The sequence below is a fragment of the Sinohyriopsis cumingii genome, chromosome 15 (assembly GCF_028554795.1).
Source record: "Sinohyriopsis cumingii isolate HCF-2022 chromosome 15, ASM2855479v2, whole genome shotgun sequence".
Classification (NCBI taxonomy): Eukaryota; Metazoa; Mollusca; class Bivalvia; order Unionida; family Unionidae; genus Sinohyriopsis; species Sinohyriopsis cumingii.
Genome location: NC_142975.1, coordinates 117547217 through 117561692, shown reverse-complemented (window position 1 = coordinate 117561692; position 14476 = coordinate 117547217). Strand labels below are relative to the sequence as shown.

The 14476-nt window shown below is 34.3% G+C and overlaps 1 protein-coding gene across 6 annotated transcripts in view; it reads left to right on the top strand.

Annotated features, from left to right (window-relative positions):
• Positions 1 to 14476, top strand: part of LOC149782560 (WD repeat-containing protein 7-like) — a 146785-nt gene that overhangs the window by 85901 nt on the left and 46408 nt on the right. For all 6 annotated transcript variants that reach the window (XM_089934006.1, XM_089934003.1, XM_089934008.1 and 3 more), the window contains 4 exons: positions 820 to 910; positions 2884 to 3052; positions 5452 to 5534; positions 14026 to 14185. In XM_089934006.1, coding sequence (XP_089790132.1) covers positions 820 to 910; positions 2884 to 3052; positions 5452 to 5534; positions 14026 to 14185 — 503 coding nt within the window. The remainder of the gene's footprint in view (positions 1 to 819; positions 911 to 2883; positions 3053 to 5451; positions 5535 to 14025; positions 14186 to 14476) is intronic.

Sequence of the window (14476 nt, the reverse complement as noted above, 5' to 3'; positions counted from 1 at the left end):
TAATTAGGGAATACACTAGGATGCAATAACAGCAGATTGACTTGATTTGTGTAGTGAGGCATACAGGATTCGGAATGCCATAAAAAAATACAAACCTGATTTTGTTTTGTTCCATTCAGCAGAAGAACTCATGAATATGTCTTAGCCTGATAGTCTCATTGATCTAACATGGTCCTTTTGCTGGCTTGGAGCAAAACACACATAGTTTTGTATAAATGCCATTTAGTTATTTTCATGTTATATATTAGCATATTTTTTGTATTTCTTTTATTGACATGTATATTAAAACAGGTTTTTTAAAATGAGGAATCACTGCATTTTGCTGTCTACACATTGAAGATATTTTACAAAAGATGTTTACTGCTTGTCAGAGTATGCAGGGTTGATAATTGTTCAGTCATAGATGTTACTTTGCAAAGAAACATGGTTGCTTTGATGATTTGAGAAAAAAGTTTTCTTTATTTTGAATTTAGGAAATCTTTACATCATTGTTGCATATTTGTTGGATTAAGCATTTTAGGATGTAATACAGTCATTTATAAAAAGGGGTCACATTTCTTTATGTAGAGAAGATTTAATGAGATGAACAGTATAAATACCGATATTATTGTGCATACTTTATGCACATTTACTTGTGATGCTATCTTTGAGAAATTAGCTTAATTATGTAATCACATAACATCGAAAAGACCCTGTAATTTAACCTGAATTGTGTAACGTTATATTTGATCTTCATGTGATGGACTTTATTTCAGGGCTCTACATCTCCAGGAAATGTTCTAAGGGATTAGTTTCATATAAATTCTCTTTCTCTTAAAGTGCTTCTGCTGATAATGCAGATTACCATCGGCAGAGTTATCAGCCATCGGCGCCACATGCATATTACATCTTGGACTTCTATTCTGACTCTGTAAGTATTGATTTTAATACAACATATTGAGTGCCCATTAGAAATTGAACTTCTTGTTAAAATCCTTCAGCTATGTGGAGTAGTCTTAAAAACTGAGTTCATAAACAGTGATTTAGAAATGTATCAAGTCCTCTATATTTCAGCTTCTTTTAAGACACTAATTAAAATTAAATTTTTGTTATGTGGAATCACAACCAAAATCAAAAAGAAATTTGAGATTATGGGTTTAAAAGAAATCTTTATTGTGTTTTTTAGCTCTACTGTATCTAGTCTGTTTGCATACTACAAATAAAACATGAATAAACACAGCTGAACATGTTATTTATTATAATTAAAACCTTATAGGTTCTGGAAATCACACTAACATTTGGTATTACATTGGTTATTAAAACAGTCAGCTTGGTTGCTGTACTTATCAATACATATTGCAGTACATTAGTTTATATTGCAGTATACCATAATATGATTTCATATAGTAATACTCACCTGCATTTGATAGTACTAGTGACATGGTGTCATCAGTGAAAGATTTCTTATGATACATACAGTAGTTGGTGCTCAGTAAAATGGTGCTGATTAGTCCTCCAGTATGGCAGCCATGGTAGCCCTCTTGAAATTATTGTTATAGCTACTACTTCTTAACAGGTGGTCATGTAGACCATGGGGTTTTCAAAAAACGTTTTTTTGGCAAAATCTAGTTTGTCCTGAATAAAAATGGTAATGATCATATCTCACAAATTGATAGACATTTTGATCATCTTGAGAATCTTTGACCAGACTTTGTAATTAGTCACATTCCAGTGAACTCTTTGTAATTAATCACATTCCAGTGAACACTTTGTAATTAGTCACATTCCACTGAATGCTTTGTAATTAGTCACATTTCAGTGAACACTTTGTAATTAGTCACATTCCAGTGAATACTTTGTAATTAGTCACATTCCAGTGAACTCTTTGTAATTAATCACATTCCAGTGAACAATTTTTAATTAGTCACATTTCAGTGAACACTTTGTAATTAGTCACATTCCAGTGAACGCTTTGTAATTAGTCACATTCCAATGAATATTTTGTAATTAGTCACATTCCAGTGAACTCTTTGTAATTAATCACATTCCAGTGAACACTTTGTAATTAGTCACATTCCAGTGAATGCTTTGTAATTAGTCACATTTCAGTGAACGCTTTGTAATTAATCACATTCCAATGAACACTTTGTAATTAGTCACATTCCAGTGAACTCTTTGTACTTAGTCACATTCCAGTGAACACTTTGTAATTAGTCACATTCCAGTGAACACTTTGTAATTAGTCACATTCCATTAATGCTTTGTAATTAGTCACATTCCAGTGAACGCTTTGTAATTAGTCACATTCCAGTGAACAAGCTGATAGTCACTTTCCTGACATTGATAGTAACATCACAGGACTATAGTCAGGTTAGTCCTATTATGGATTCCTATAAAATTTCTTTAGCAAGTAAGCATCAGTCCCTTTGAGGGACTTTTGTTTACCACGTATCATAAGTTGTTTTCTCATTTGGTAGCCAGGAGGAATAACCCATGAGTCACTTGGAGTCCTCTGTTGTCACTCCTTGCATATAAATATTTTTTCTAGCATCTTAAGTTCTTATTGATGCGTTGTAGCAGAAACAAGTCTGGTGCTAAAAATGTTTAATACCCTCCAAATTTCAACAAGAAGTCTTGAAAAGAGGAAAAAATCTCAGTAGGAATATGTTTGGTTTTCACTTGTTCAAGATCATATTGTGGATATATTATGTCTGTACCTTTCATGCATTTAATGCATGACTAAGCCACGACAATTGTATCTTTGAAGCCTTCTGTATTTGTGTAAAAGTCCCATAATTATATTAATTATGCTATTACTGTCAGATGTATCATAATATACTCACAAGAAGTGCACAATTGTATTCTCTGCAAATGCAAATCAGGACATATCTTAAAATATTTCAGTCTTTGGCCTGTTCCCCTGCCATGATTTTACATACAAACAAAGGAGAGAATTCTGCCAAACTACTAGTGCGTGGAGACTCAGAGGGACAGGTTGTTATTTGGACATTGCCAGAAGTGTCAGAGAGACAGATGACACTTGTTAGGCAGGAGAGCTTTGACAGACTTCCAGGTTAGTTTTTTATATGTTCACCTTAAGGTACTGTGTTATGTCATTTATCCGTCTGCGTCCATTGCAAATTTTCTTTCTGTCAAATAACTCAAGCTGCCTGTCATGAAGCGCTACCAAACTTTATTTATGAATTGCAGTTGGGTTAAGAAAACATTTATTGATTTTGTTGGTCAAAGATTAAGGTTTAATGACTGAAAGAAGAAAAATTGTTTCTGAATACTAATTTTAGTTGTCTATCATATACAGTTATCCAATGTTGTGGATGGCTTACACTAAGGTTCACAAAGAAACCTATTGATTTTAGGGTTGGTCAGGGTCGGTCTGACTGAAAGAACAAAAATGGTTCAGCAGAAAAAGAAACAGCTACATTACAGGCATGAACTAGACTTTATGGATGACTTTTACTTGCTGTAAGTAAGAAGTCTATTGATTTGGGGATTACATGTTAAAGGTTATGGTTACTCGGACAGAAAGAAGAACAGTGGTGTACACACATTAACTAGTTCTATATTCACATACTGTGTGAATGGCTTGACTTTGTGGTAAAATGTCAGAGTTCAAGGTCACTATGACTCAAAGAAGAAAATAGTATATGCAAAAAAACTTTCAGTTAATGACCATGCTATTTTGCTAAAGTAACTAACGACTTACATATTGGTAAGAAAGTAGCCTATTGATTTTGAGGTCAAAAATCCAAAGTTGAGTGTCACCAACTGAAAGAAGCAAAATGCTTTTTTTTTTTTAAAGTGCCTTTTAGTTCTAGACCTTGACCAGAGAATTTGGTGGGCTTACACTTAATGTATTAATGTATGGAAGAGCTGTGTTGATTTTGGTGTCAGAAGGCCAGATTGCAGTTTGTTGTGGTGGCTAGTTGAAAAGAGGGTTTTGCAGAGTAGCTTTTGTTCTAGAGTAATTCACTTGATTAAACTTTATGGATGACTTGCACTTAGTGTTAAAAAGAAACCTATAAACTCTGGAATCTTAAAGTCCAATATCAAGGTCATGGTCAGTCTAATAAGAAAATAATGGTTTTTGCACAGTAACTTATAGTTCAAGATAACATACCTTGACCAAAGTTCCATTGAGACCTATTGATCAGTAATTTCAGCCCTTTTTACCCTTTTAGATAATTATAATTAAAGACAGACAAATGTATAATGTACACAGTACCCATGGTCAGTAATATGATTATGCGCTTGCAGGCCTTGTATAAGAAGTTTTCACCGTATTCAATTTTATTACCATTTTTTAAAACCTCTTTCTCTTTTATACCTTTATAATAAATGTTTACATTATCTTAATCGGTATGTGCCAGCCATTATGCTTTTGGCGTAATCATTTCACTTTTTCATCAGATTATAATGTTTTGTTCGATACAATAAAAAATAAAGCAATAAAATGTTTTTGTCATCTTTATTAACACCTCTTTAATTCCACTTATATAAATTTTAGAATATTCTTAGAAAGATGACTGTTGCATAAGAATAGCATAACTGTTAAAGTACTTTCCCTGTTTGCTATTTATAGCTACTATATGTTATCCATTTTCAAGAAAACAGACGAGTAACTTCCACTTAGAACTTTGCCTCACAGATTCATTATATTGATAAGCTAGTTAGTTAGTGATCTGGTCTATATATTTAACAAAAATGGTGCCACATGTTAAGCAAAACACTTTGTGGTGCAAGTTGTGTATGTTACATGATGGAAAATGTTTGAGCATATGTCTTTTTCCAAACTTCAAAACATGTCAGATCATAAAAAGGACAAATCAACACTGCTTTACAAACATTAAAAGAAGAATGTGAGAATAATGTAATACAGCATGCTGAACAAATTATATCCACTGTAAAAATCGAGTTCATGATAATTCAGTGAAAGTTTTATATGTAGACAAATTAAAGTGAGTGCTGAATATAAATAATTTTTTCAGTGTATTGCATGTTTGTATTCTGGTTCTAATTCATGTGGATTTAGCCCTTTGTGACAAGAATTTTGACCAGCTGCAGAACCAGTTAGTAGCCAACATAAACATATCTATATCATACATGCTGTACTTCTGGCATATAATATATAGATACACATTTTATGCTCAAACTATGCTTTTTTGCAACTTATAAATAATTACGCTTACACCTCTCAGTGGGGTTGACATGTTTGTTAATCTTTTATTCTTTACAGCAGAGGGATATATGTTTGCTTTTATTTGCAATGATTTATCTTCCTAAATATTTTTTCAATTCATTGTTACATTTATCATTTTTAATGCATAACTTTTACTCTACACCATATAGCCAGGATTGTGTTGATGTGTCATTCACACACACACACACACACACACACACACACACACACACACACACACACAGAGTTTCTAATAATGTTTGTCATATTTTCAGCACTACCACCACGATGTAGCACAACACTACAGGATGTATGGGACAATCTCTGTCAGTCTCCAGCAGGAATTATTGATGGCTTTGTATGTATGACTTGTACGGTGTAAACTTTACCAAACAATGACTTGAAAAGAGTTTATCAATTTTATTATATAAATTCTTGTTGCAGTTTTAAATAATCCCTAAAAATGTACAAAGTTCGGCTTGTTTAAACCAGTTACACTCTGTTGATCCAGTACTGCAGCATGTGAATGTCTTGTTTAATCAGTGTCCACATGCTTCTTTGATGATGATGTAATATTACACCACTCTATGCATTACTGTTGTTTGCATTCCACTCTGATGATGTAATATTACACCATTCTATGCATTACTGTTGGTAGCATTCCACTCTGATGATGTAATATTACACCATTCCATGCAATACTGTTGGTGGCATTCCACTCTGATGATGATGTAATATTACACCATTCTATGCATTACTGTTGGTGGCATTCCACTCTGATGATGTAATATTACACCATTCCATGCATTACTGTTGGTGGCATTCCACTCTGATGATGTAATATTACACCATTCTATGCATCATTGTTGGTGGCATTCCACTCTGATGATGTAATATTACACCATTCTAGGCATTACTGTTGGTGGCATTCCACTTTGATGATGTAATATTACACCATTCTATGCATTACTGTTGGTGGCATTCCACTCTGATGATGTAATATTATACCATTCCATGCATTACTGTTGGTGGCACTCCACTCTGATGATGTAATATTACACCATTCTATGCATTACTTTTGGTGGCATTCCACTCTGATGATGTAATATTACACCATTCCATGCAATACTGTTGGTGGCATTCCACTCTGATGATGTAATATTACACCATTCCATGCAATACTGTTGGTGGCATTCCACTCAGATGATGTAATATTACACCATTACATGCAATACTGTTGGTAGCATTCCACTTTGATGTAATATTACACCATTCTATGCATTACTGTTGGTGGCATTCCACTCTGATGATGTAATATTACACCATTCCATGCCATACTGTTGGTGGCATTCCACTCAGATGATGATGAAATATTACACCATTCTATGCATTACTGTTGGTGGCATTCCACTCTGATGATGAAATATTACACCATTCTATGCATTACTGTTGGTGGCATTCCACTCTGATGATGAAATATTACACCATTCTATGCATTACTGTTGGTGGCATTCCACTCTGATGATGAAATATTACACCATTCTATGCATTATTGTTGGTGGCATTCCACTCTGATGATGTAATATTACACCATTCTATGCATTACTGTTGGTGGCATTCCACTTTGATGATGTAATATTACACCATTCCATGCATTACTGTTGGTGGCACTCCACTCTGATGATGTAATATTACACCATTCTATGGATTACTGTTGGTGGCATTCCACTCTGATGATGTAATATTACACCATTCCATGCAATACTGTTGGTGGCATTCCACTCAGATGATGTAATATTACACCATTACATGCAATACTGTTGGTAGCATTCCACTTTTATGTAATATTACACCATTCTGTGCATTACTGTTGGTGGCATTCCACTCTGATGATGTAATATTACACCATTCCATGCAATACTGTTGGTGGCATTCCACTCAGATGATGATGTAATATTACACCATTCTATGCATTACTGTTGGTGGCATTCCACTCTGATGATGAAATATTACACCATTCTATGCATTACTGTTGGTGGCATTCCACTCTGATGATGATGAAATATTACACCATTCTATGCATTACTGTTGGTGGCATTCCACTCTGATGATGAAATATTACACAAATCCATTCATTACTGTTGGTGGCATTCCACTCAGATGAGGATGAAATATTACACCATTCTATGCAATACTGTTGGTGGCATTCCACTCTGATGATGATGAAATATTACACAATTCCATTCATTACTGTTGGTGGCATTCCACTCAGATGAGGATGAAATATTAACCATTCTATGCCTAACTGTTTATGGCATTCCACTCTGATGATGATGAAATATTACACAATTCCATTCATTACTGTTGATGGCATTCCACTCTGAAGATCATGAAATATTACACCATTCTGTTCATTACTCTTGGTGGCATTCCAATCCAGAAGATCAATTATGCAAAATAAATTCTTTTTTCTCTGATGTGTTGTAAAGGGAAACAAATGGGTTGACATTAGAAATATTCACTTTATATCAGTTGTACCTGTCCTAACAATTTATGCTTTGTATGGTTTAGCTGTTGACATGATGTGAAGTGAGGAAAACTGGAGAACCTAGGTGAACCCCATGTTTTTGATTAGGTAACACATTTCATTGCATGAGCCAAAACTGTGAATTGAACATGGAACTACCGAGGATCACAAGTCATGGCACTAGTAATGTATTATTCAGGCACATTGTGCTTATGGTATGTCCCTGCATCTGTCATATATCATGTGACTTGTGCATCAACATTTGCAGTCTTTTATTTCTACAAAGAACCTTTTGACTGATTAAAACCAATTTTATCTCACCTGGCCATTAGATCTTTTGAGTTTATAGCATGACCCTGCATCTATCTTGCATTGTCCATCAGTAGTACTATTTTGCACCTCAGAAATAAACACTTGGCCAATTTTGATCAGACTCATTAACAATATTTATCAGGTCTTTACCAAAATTAAATTCTGGATGGTCTGACTTCAGTCCAGAAAATTGCAGAAAGCAAGAGTGTTTAAGAGAATTTAGCCAGCATCTTGGCACATGGAATCAGTGGCTGCCAAAAAGTTGTATCCCCCTCACCCCACCTGACCTCTCCCTCATGCTCTTTCAGCATTTTATCTGGGATGGCTTCCCTCACAATAATATGGCTTCCTTGGCATCCAGCTGGGAAACCAATTTTCAACATTTTATTCTAGAATGACTTCACCAATTTTGATCAAATTTGGTAGAGATTTATAGGGCATGCTCTATCAAAATTCAGTTTGACCAGCTAAGGAAACCACAAGTTAGGTATATAAAGGAATGTTTTGTCAGGATATGCTGTCTCCCAATTTTATCTTCAGTGGCTGCCTTACCAAGACTGTGTCTTTCTTAGCAACTTAGTTGGAAAACCTGTTTCAGCTTAACTAGAACAGTAGAACCAGTTTTGATAATGCTTGGTAGGAGTGTTTTGTAGGGCATACTGTATCAAAATTCAGTTGGATTTGGCTTTTCTGGCAGTGATGAACCTTCCATAGGAAAAATATGGAAGGTCTGTGTTCAGCTTTTTCCTAATAATGGCCTTGTAAGTTTCTATCATATTTGGTATAAATGGTTTCTTATGATATGTTCCATCAAAGTTGTATCTGTGGTGGCTTCCATGGCATTGTTATGGCATCTGTAGCAACTGGGTGGAAAATCAACAGTTGATTCTTATCTACCATGAATAACTTTCACATCTTTACAAAATATGCAAATCCACCATCTAGTCCAACTGAAGTTACTCAAAGCAAAAACACAGTCAAACAAAACAATGTGCTAAATACCACCCATTTTTTTACCCAGTATCTGGAAATTATCCTGACATTGGTGTCTTTCAGGGCCAGGGCACATGCATTATCACTATATTAGCCTTTTAGACACTTTATGCAGGTGAGTGATGCCATGCTTACTTGGGCCTCTTGTTGCATAGGAGTTGGATTGCATCACAACCTTTCAGTTTCGTATTTGTGCCATTTGGGCATTTAATATGACCATCATTACTAGAATTAAAAATAAAAAAGAAATTTAAACACGTCTCAATAAACACTGTCCAGATTTTGTTCAGGTTTGACAGAAAGCATCATTGCACCAAGGCCTTTAAATGGTGCCAAATCATCCATCAATTATGGCTACCATTACTTGAAAGTGAAAAAGCTTTAATTAGAACATTCTATAAAAAAATTTACTTAGATTTGACCAAATTTGACACATGGCAACATCATCCTGGCAGCCATCAAGACCTTTCAATTTTGTAACAAAAGATGTTGAGTCATCCACAAAAAATGGTCCCCATAAGAAGCAAACAAATTTTTTAAAGTAACTTCTTCTTAAAAATGACTTTATTTCACAAGAAAAATATGAGTGTTGTAACATTTAATCTTTATCACTATATATGTAGAGTACCGTATTTTCCAGCGTATAAGTCGATACTTTTTGACTTGAAAGTTCGGTCTTCGTCTTATACTCCGTATCGACTTATACATGGATTGTGTCATTGAAATTGCATCGACTTATATATGGATTACAGTATCCGGTATGCTATTGACATTGCTCTATAATCGGCATAATCGAAAACAGGTCACATAGAAGTACAAATTCATGTTAAATTACTATGTCAATAAATTGTCATAAACTAATATGACTACGTTTATATTTGTAAGTTTTGTCATTATTTGTTTTGCATTCTGCATGTTTTTTCTTATTTCTCAAACATAAAATAAAAGAAAACAATTTACCGTACCAGTAAAAACTTCACTGGGCTGCATAGCACACTTACGGTCTATACTCTGTAGTGTACTGTACTAATTCAAAGCATATTGTTTGTTCCTAAAAAAAAGATATGAAATAACTGGTCCATTAATATTTGATTTTCCAGTATAATGTTGGACACACGTGAGCAATTACCGGCATAGCTTTTTAATTGATCCAATTGATCCTACAAAGGAATGTAATCCATATTAAGTTGAGCGTTCTATGATTATTTATAAAAAAATGTAGATCATGCATTCTGCTGAATCCCCCAAATCATATGTTTCTAATTGTATTTGACAAAGTTTCTCAAATAAATTAGGTTTAAACTACACTAAAATCAGATATATAGATGGACTACCAGTACTCAATAGATCATCAGTGATCCATGATTTTTAGTTTCGCAATTCAGTTTAATGCAAATTGTAATGTCAACACTTCACCTATATTCATTCTTAACCAGCTGACGATTCAGTGTCTCTCTTTGATTATACCGGTTGTTGATAAATTGGTCTTTGGTTTCCAACAACAATCAAAGCCAGTTGCCACAATTGTTTAGACCTTGATATTGGCTTTAGCTACCGATACTAGTTACCATATTGCCGGTACCCCATTGTTCTTTATCATTATTCCGCATCAATTATGCTACCCGTTTTTAATATCAATGGGATTTAAGTACAACAGGAAATGATGCCCACTCCCTTCTCTAGATGTAAATAATGAATTTAGCCATGGGCATTGTTTTCATTGCTATAGTACGGGCACATTTTAATGAGTTCGGTATATTTTGATCAATCTTTTCATAGCATGCACAGCCATGTGGCTCTTGTTGCAATGGATATCATAATTAAAACAAATATGGTTTAAACTAAACTGAAATCAGATATATTGTGAGCGTGCGCATGCTTGTGTGTGTGCGCACGAGAGAGAGAGAGTGAGAGATGAAAAAAATTGTCCGTGTACAAGATCGTTCTTTTATTCAGGGCGGTTTTTATTTGTAGCTTTTGCAAAGAGAAAAAAGACGGTATTTTGAGTTACCTGACGATTGTGATAATCCTCACGTATTACGAGCCTACTATATTCCATTATCAATAAACACCTCTAAATCAACAATTCATTCTTGTTTTAATTACGATGTACATTGTCACAACAACCACATGGCTATGCAGTGTTATTTACATGGTAATTAAACATGCTTAGCGCTTTGGCTATTACTGAAACCAGATTGAGGGCAAGAATCGACAGAATAGGTCAAATCAGCGAGGCTACCAGTAGGGAAATGAGGCTTTTTTTAGGGAAATGAAAATCTGTCAACATTTTATTGAAGTCATTGTCCATACAAAATTTGTTATAAGGACAAGAGATCATACCCATTACTTTGTATTCGAACTCGCCGATAAAGATAATAGTGGGGTATAGCATTGAATAGATTAGTAATAAAATGTTAATTATATCCAAGTCCAAACAGAACAAACACTTAAAAAATAGTATATGTATATATATATATAAACGAATCGATTTAATGGAGTCCGTGACTTTCAAACTTACGATAGAAAATGACAAGTTTGTATAAGTTACGTTCGTAACTACAGGTAATAAAATGAACTACAACATGGATGTGCTTTCAATTATAATAAGACAAGCATGGATTGTTTATTCAGCTGTGTCAATTGATAACAAAATATAGCAGTTCAGAAGTAAAATCACAAGCATGTTAGCATCGGTAATGCAATTTCACGATTGCCGGTAATATGGAATATCATACAACAATACCATCAATATTCATGCAACCGGAAGTTACTACCAGTTGTATAAAATACAAAGCCATGTTATTGACCTGGTCTCATCTTATACTCCGAATCAGCTGTGTCAATTGATAACAAAATATAGCAGTTCAGAAGTAAAATCACAAGCATGTTAGCATCGGTAATGCAATTTCACGATTGCCGGTAATATGGAATATCATACAACAATACCATCAATATTCATGCAACCGGAAGTTACTACCAGTTGTATAAAATACAAAGCCATGTTATTGACCTGGTCTCATCTTATACTCCGAATCGACTTATATATGGATGAAGGATGGAAAATTTACAAAATTGGTCAATTCGACTTATACTCCGCATCGACTTATACACCGGAAAATACGGTACTTTTTCATGTCATTACTCTATCATAAACTGTCCTTATTAATTGCTTTGTTGCTAAATATTATTCCAGATACATTGAAGCCTTCAAGACCAAACCGTCAGTGAACTGGAGTCCTCATAAGGCCAAAATTGTTTTGGAGTCCAAACTTTTTCCTCTTTTAGTATCATAATGTTTCCCTCATTAAACCAGGACTCCTCAACTCTGAATACTGAAGAAAATCTATATTTTATGTTTAAAATACTTTTACTTTTATCTATATTTTAATTTAGATGTATGGACAATGTAGTCTGAAATGAAGAATTCTTATCTTCATATTTTATCTTAAAGATTTCAATTTTACAGTAAATAAAAACCCAATAAAATTCAAATTCACTTCAAACTTGGTAATATATTTTAGCTGCTAAATTCCTGACACACAGGGACGGATCAGTTATGGTCAGCTAAAACTAGCAGGTTTATCAATGGACAAAAATCCAGAAAATGCCTCAAGGGCACATAAGGTTAAAACAGTACTTGACTGACATGTATGCTGGCACAGATTAGGTCTGACAAAAGGCTAATCTGATGAAAACAATGAATGTGAAGATGAAAAATTACTGTGCCATCTGGCATTTGATTTGACATACCCTGAAAATTGAGATCTTATACAAAAATGAAAAGCTTTGTGATTGCTAAGAATGAACATTATTTAGCTACAGTACAAGAAATAGTCATTAACACAACCACATTAGTTAAAAAGAGATGTAAGAAAAAAATTGACAGAGCTCCATATTTTCCTCTGGTCAGGCTTTTGAACTGTGGACACTGAATTATACAGAGTATTTAAAACATTACAGATTATATTCATATTTCTAATAGATTGATAGTCAAGTTATAAGTATCTCAGTGCTCAGATGGTTCTTGTGATGAGGAATGTATTTCTGTATGGAACAGCTGTATTTATTCATGTAACAGGATGTAATTATCAGAAGTAACATGTTATTAGCTAATTTTTCATTTAATATTATTTAAAACCTAACAGCTTTCTTAATTTTGTGCACTCTCTCACGCAGAGACACTAATGTTCTCATAATTACATTCTCTCTCTCTCTCTCTATTGTCACATAAATGCTTAGAAAAACATTTTTCACATCTGTGAAACCCTCAGTAAACCAAAAACCTCTCAAAACTAAAATAATTTTGGGGTCCAAACAGTTTTTGATATTGAGGGGTTTCACTTTAAAACAGTTAAAAAAAATACCTGCTTATGAATTTCTGTGGTTTAAGATTACAGGTTTTATTAATAATTTGTTTCTGTTGGTACCATGTATACTTGTTTATAAGTTGGGTACAACTGTATACAACATAGACCCTGATCAACCATTGCATAAGGGGCCTCAAGTGGCTGAGTGGTCTAAAGTGCTTACCGTACAGAAAATTGCTATCTCATCTCTGTCTACATGGGTTCAGGTCTCAGGTTTGGCCAATGTGGGTATGTGAGAAAGCATGCCAGTAGCTTCTCATGGGTTGGTGGTTCTTTCCAGGGGTTTTCCCAGGTTCTTCCTCCACCATTGATACTGGCTGCCATGTATAGCCTATCTTGTGATGAAAAATGGCATTATACCCTACAACAACACCACGAACAACAACAACCATTGCATTATATTCCAGCAGCTCAGGGTCTTGTTTGATTTACTGATTAGTCCTTGCAGACTTCACAGACCCAGTTCTGCTGGTGCAGTATGGCACATGAAGGTCTGTGCAGTTTACATTCGGATGCAACATTTACACAGGTATACATGGTAATCAAAGCAATGCTGTCCTTGCTTACAGTAGAATTGCAAACCCAGACTGAGAACAGATAGAAGGCTATGTATAATATTATTCATTCTTTTTTGCGTTTACTTCCAGTTAAGTGGAGAGAATGCAGCACTTAACATAACTGCTACAATATTCATTCCATCACAAGGAAAACTGGCCTGTGGCAGAGAAAATGGAACAATCATTATCGTGTCTGCAATGAAAAGCATTATCCTTCAGCTGCTGGAGGATAAATTTCTGTCACATGACAGTAAGTCATACTTATTATGTGTCCATTGGGTGAAAAGAGATTATTTATATGGTTGTCCTTTAATTCTTTTTTTAACTTAAATCTTTAGTACTGTTATTGCTTTTATCATTATTCATCATCAATTCATTTTTTAACTTAAATCCTTTGTACTGTTATTGCTTTTATCATCATTCATCATCATCATCAGCAACAACAACAGCAACAATAGCAGCAGGATTATGCTAAAAATACACCAAATAGCAAATTTCATTTGTAGGTTAAGTTGTGTGTTTAATTGTGCTAATGATAATT